The sequence below is a fragment of the Cryptomeria japonica genome, chromosome 11 (genome assembly GCF_030272615.1).
Source record: "Cryptomeria japonica chromosome 11, Sugi_1.0, whole genome shotgun sequence".
Lineage (NCBI taxonomy): Eukaryota > Viridiplantae > Streptophyta > Pinopsida > Cupressales > Cupressaceae > Cryptomeria > Cryptomeria japonica.
This window is the reverse complement of record NC_081415.1, coordinates 405,557,122-405,560,291: the sequence shown is the minus strand read 5'-3', so window position 1 is coordinate 405,560,291 and position 3,170 is coordinate 405,557,122. Positions and strand designations below refer to the sequence as shown.

Sequence of the window (3,170 nt, the reverse complement as noted above, 5' to 3'; positions counted from 1 at the left end):
GTAACTAAATGTAGGTAGTTGCATAGATGGGTCTAATAAATGAGCAAATAAGATGAATGTATAAGAGAGTGTGTGTAAATGGATAGGGTAGGGCTAAAATGTATAGGGGCATGTGTTTGTGTAAATTGATAAAGAGACCAAGAGAATGAGCCCAAATTCAAACAATCTTGTGTCATTTGTCACTATGTATATGTATTAAGACATTACTTCAAAATAGACAAAATTTTCACCATAAGAGAAAAAAGGTAAAAAGCAATTCAAAATGGAGAGATACATATTTACTTTGCCTCCAATTTGTCTTTTTCATACATCCAATCTTTTACCAATTTAAGAGTGGGGACCCAATAATTGTTGTGTCTATTAGCTATGCTGGTTTATTTCTGGCAACAAAGTGGCTACCTTCTTTTTATGTATCTTATTCTTTTGCTTGATTCAATAGAATAAAATAATTCTTTCTATCTACAACATTGACAACCAAAAAAAAAAATTATATATAGTGATTTTGAATTACTCAATTTTTTATAATAATTTACTTGACAATTATAGTGATGATTTCAAGATCATATCATAAAGTATGACATCACATCAAGATACTTTGGTTGATGTGCCACAAAATAAAATTAGAAAGTCCAATAATTATTATATATTAAGTGATGAAAAAATAGTATGTAAAATACTAAAAAAAAGATAATTAAATAAAAGTCAATATTTAATGAAGTCTTTAATCTCTCTTTCTTATATATCCAGCCTATTATCAAATTAGAAGTGAGATCAGAAAAAAATTGCACCCTACCTTTGTACCTCTCAAAATTATCTGTTGGAGTGAAAAAATGACACATTAGGTTGGAGATTTCAAAATAATATTATCCAATACTACATCATCAATATGCTTTCGTTGACGTATCATTAGAGAAAAAATAGTACAATAATTATACATTAAGTAGTGAAAAAGTAGTATGTAGAAATTAGGTAATACAAGTAGAGAGTTAAAAGAAAAAGAAAAAGAAAAATGAAGAGATAATTAATGAATGGACTGCCTTTTCAATGGCGTCGCTTGTTGGTCATGGCTGGAATCGAATCCAGAACGCTAGCAAGAACCAGGCATAATATTTACAGGATTACAAAAATATAAAATCTCTTAATTTATCAATACACTCAGAACTATTAAGGGCCCGCCCGCCCAACTATCGGATTGCAATGAAAAACAAAAGCAAATCCGATTTGAAAAGACCAAATACAGCAAATATTCGATTCAGATTCTGTGCAAACCAGACAAATTATGTAAAAAAACTGGGCCGCCAAGAGATTCCTGTCCCAATTACACAAATTCAATTAAATTAAACAGTTACAGGCCTTCTCGTATCAAAGGCGTACCGTTTGTTCAATTCCAAAACCCTAGGCGGAGCCACGGATCGCCTTTTCCAGAGATTTATTTCACTCACGGCAGGCTGTGGAGAAGAAAGCGAGACGTCGCTTTGATCTTCTTCTTCTTCTTCTTCTCCTTCTCCCCAGAATTCCTTTGCCGGCGGTTTCTTTCCTCCCTCGAATTCTTCATCCTCCTTCCATGATTCGTTGGGGCAAGCTTCCTCAGCGGACTCCTGCGCCCAAATTTCAACATCATCTGCAGAAAAATTGGACAAAGCGTCCGGCTCACGCTGTGAATTGAACCGCTTTAACTGTGACACATGAGAATAAGATAGCCGCGGAGAAAAGCTTTCAGTTTGAGAAGGAAGTTCTTGAGAAACAGGCGTGCGATTCGAACCATGGACCTGGACCTGAGTTTTTCTCTTAGATGAAAAGGAAAAAAGCTTCTTTATCCAAGAAAGCCTCCCCTGCCTCTGCGATGAGCTGGATCCACCTTCCTTACTCCAAAAACGCCGACCTTCACTGCCGTTACTGCCGATTGCCTTAAGCTTTACTCCATTTTTCTGCTTCAGCTTGATCCGTCCAAGGCATGAAACGTCAGGGGAGCCGGGATCGTAAATCTTGAAACTATTGCCGCTCCCCTTGGAATTCCCCATGGCTTCCCGCGGAACCGCAGAAAACAGAGGCGCGGTCGATCTTTTGCATTTTCTCGAAATACTGGACCTAAGTCTGGCCGAGAAATCCCCCTTTCGGAACTTCGTATCAGGGCGCTTCGGCAAACCTATAATGGACGCAATGAATCTACGGCTCCCTGAATCTTTACTGATTTTCTTCGTCGCTTTCTCAAAGCTTTCGCTCGCTTCTCCTTCTTCATCCTCACACTGGCTCCCTCTCCAATTCCTCTGCGCAGCAAATTGCAATGACAGGGTCATCCGTATCCAAATCCTGCAAAATTACAAGGCAAATTTGTAGATTGACGCTGCTTCTTCCATGCTTCGTTTGTTTTATATTCGATCTTCCTTGTGAAGAAGGTGTACGTCACACGGTCGCAAGGTCGGAGAAGATTCACCAATGGCTGTAAATTATTATTAAAACAATAAAAAATGTAATTTTTGTTAAAGCAGACTGTGTCTGCTGTGTGGTTAAGCTGACAGCTAGGTTTTTTTTGACTTGACTGTAGAGCAGACTTTTCACCTACTATTTGACTCGCTGCCTCTGCGATGTGATTACAAACCAAAACCATGGAATCTGTGTGCCCATGCTTCTTTTCCCTTCTAGAAAGTAAAACCTGCCGCCGCCAACCCTAGCAATCGCAGCCGTCCACGTGTACGATAATCGACATTCCCTAGGCTGCCAAAGTTTCAAGTATCTAGAAATATAACTCTCTAGAAAGCTATGAACAAAATTCACATGATTTAAATTTAAAAAGGTATCTTTTATAATAAATTGTTATTCCTATTTTTTTTATTGATTAATAAATTTGTTTTTCTTGGTAACCCCAAGGAGGAATCAAGACTGGGCTGGTGTTGGCTGTCAACTTTCACATGTATATGGTTGAAATTCCATGTTTATTTTTTTGTTATGGAAATCTTGTTGCGTGGTACTTGGAAAGTGAGTTATCTAAATCTTGTTGCGTAAGTGAGGTGTATTCCGACGCAACCATAAATACATCTAAATGGAGGGAAGTGAGTAGTAGTTCCTTGTTAACGACGCATGGGTTAAGTGGGGGACCAATAGGATCGGAGTACTCGGGAGGGTGCTTCAGCGCCACGTGCTCGCGGGCCCCACCATCAGGGATCGAAAGG

The 3,170-nt window shown here is 38.5% G+C and overlaps 1 protein-coding gene across 1 annotated transcript; it reads right to left on the bottom strand.

Moving 5' to 3' along the window:
* Positions 1-906: 906 nt before the first annotated feature.
* Positions 907-2,432, bottom strand: LOC131071579 (uncharacterized protein At1g76070). The gene has a single exon (XM_058007479.2). It carries the CDS (start codon positions 2,295-2,297, stop codon positions 1,338-1,340), a length of 960 nt encoding a protein of 319 aa, XP_057863462.2. The 5' UTR covers positions 2,298-2,432; the 3' UTR covers positions 907-1,337.
* Between the last annotated feature and the right edge of the window lie 738 nt (positions 2,433-3,170).

Coding starts and splice junctions, on each gene's coding strand:
- LOC131071579 (XM_058007479.2), bottom strand. CDS start 2,297: ATGACCCTGTCATTGCAATTTGCTGCGCAGAGGAATTGGAGAGGGAGC.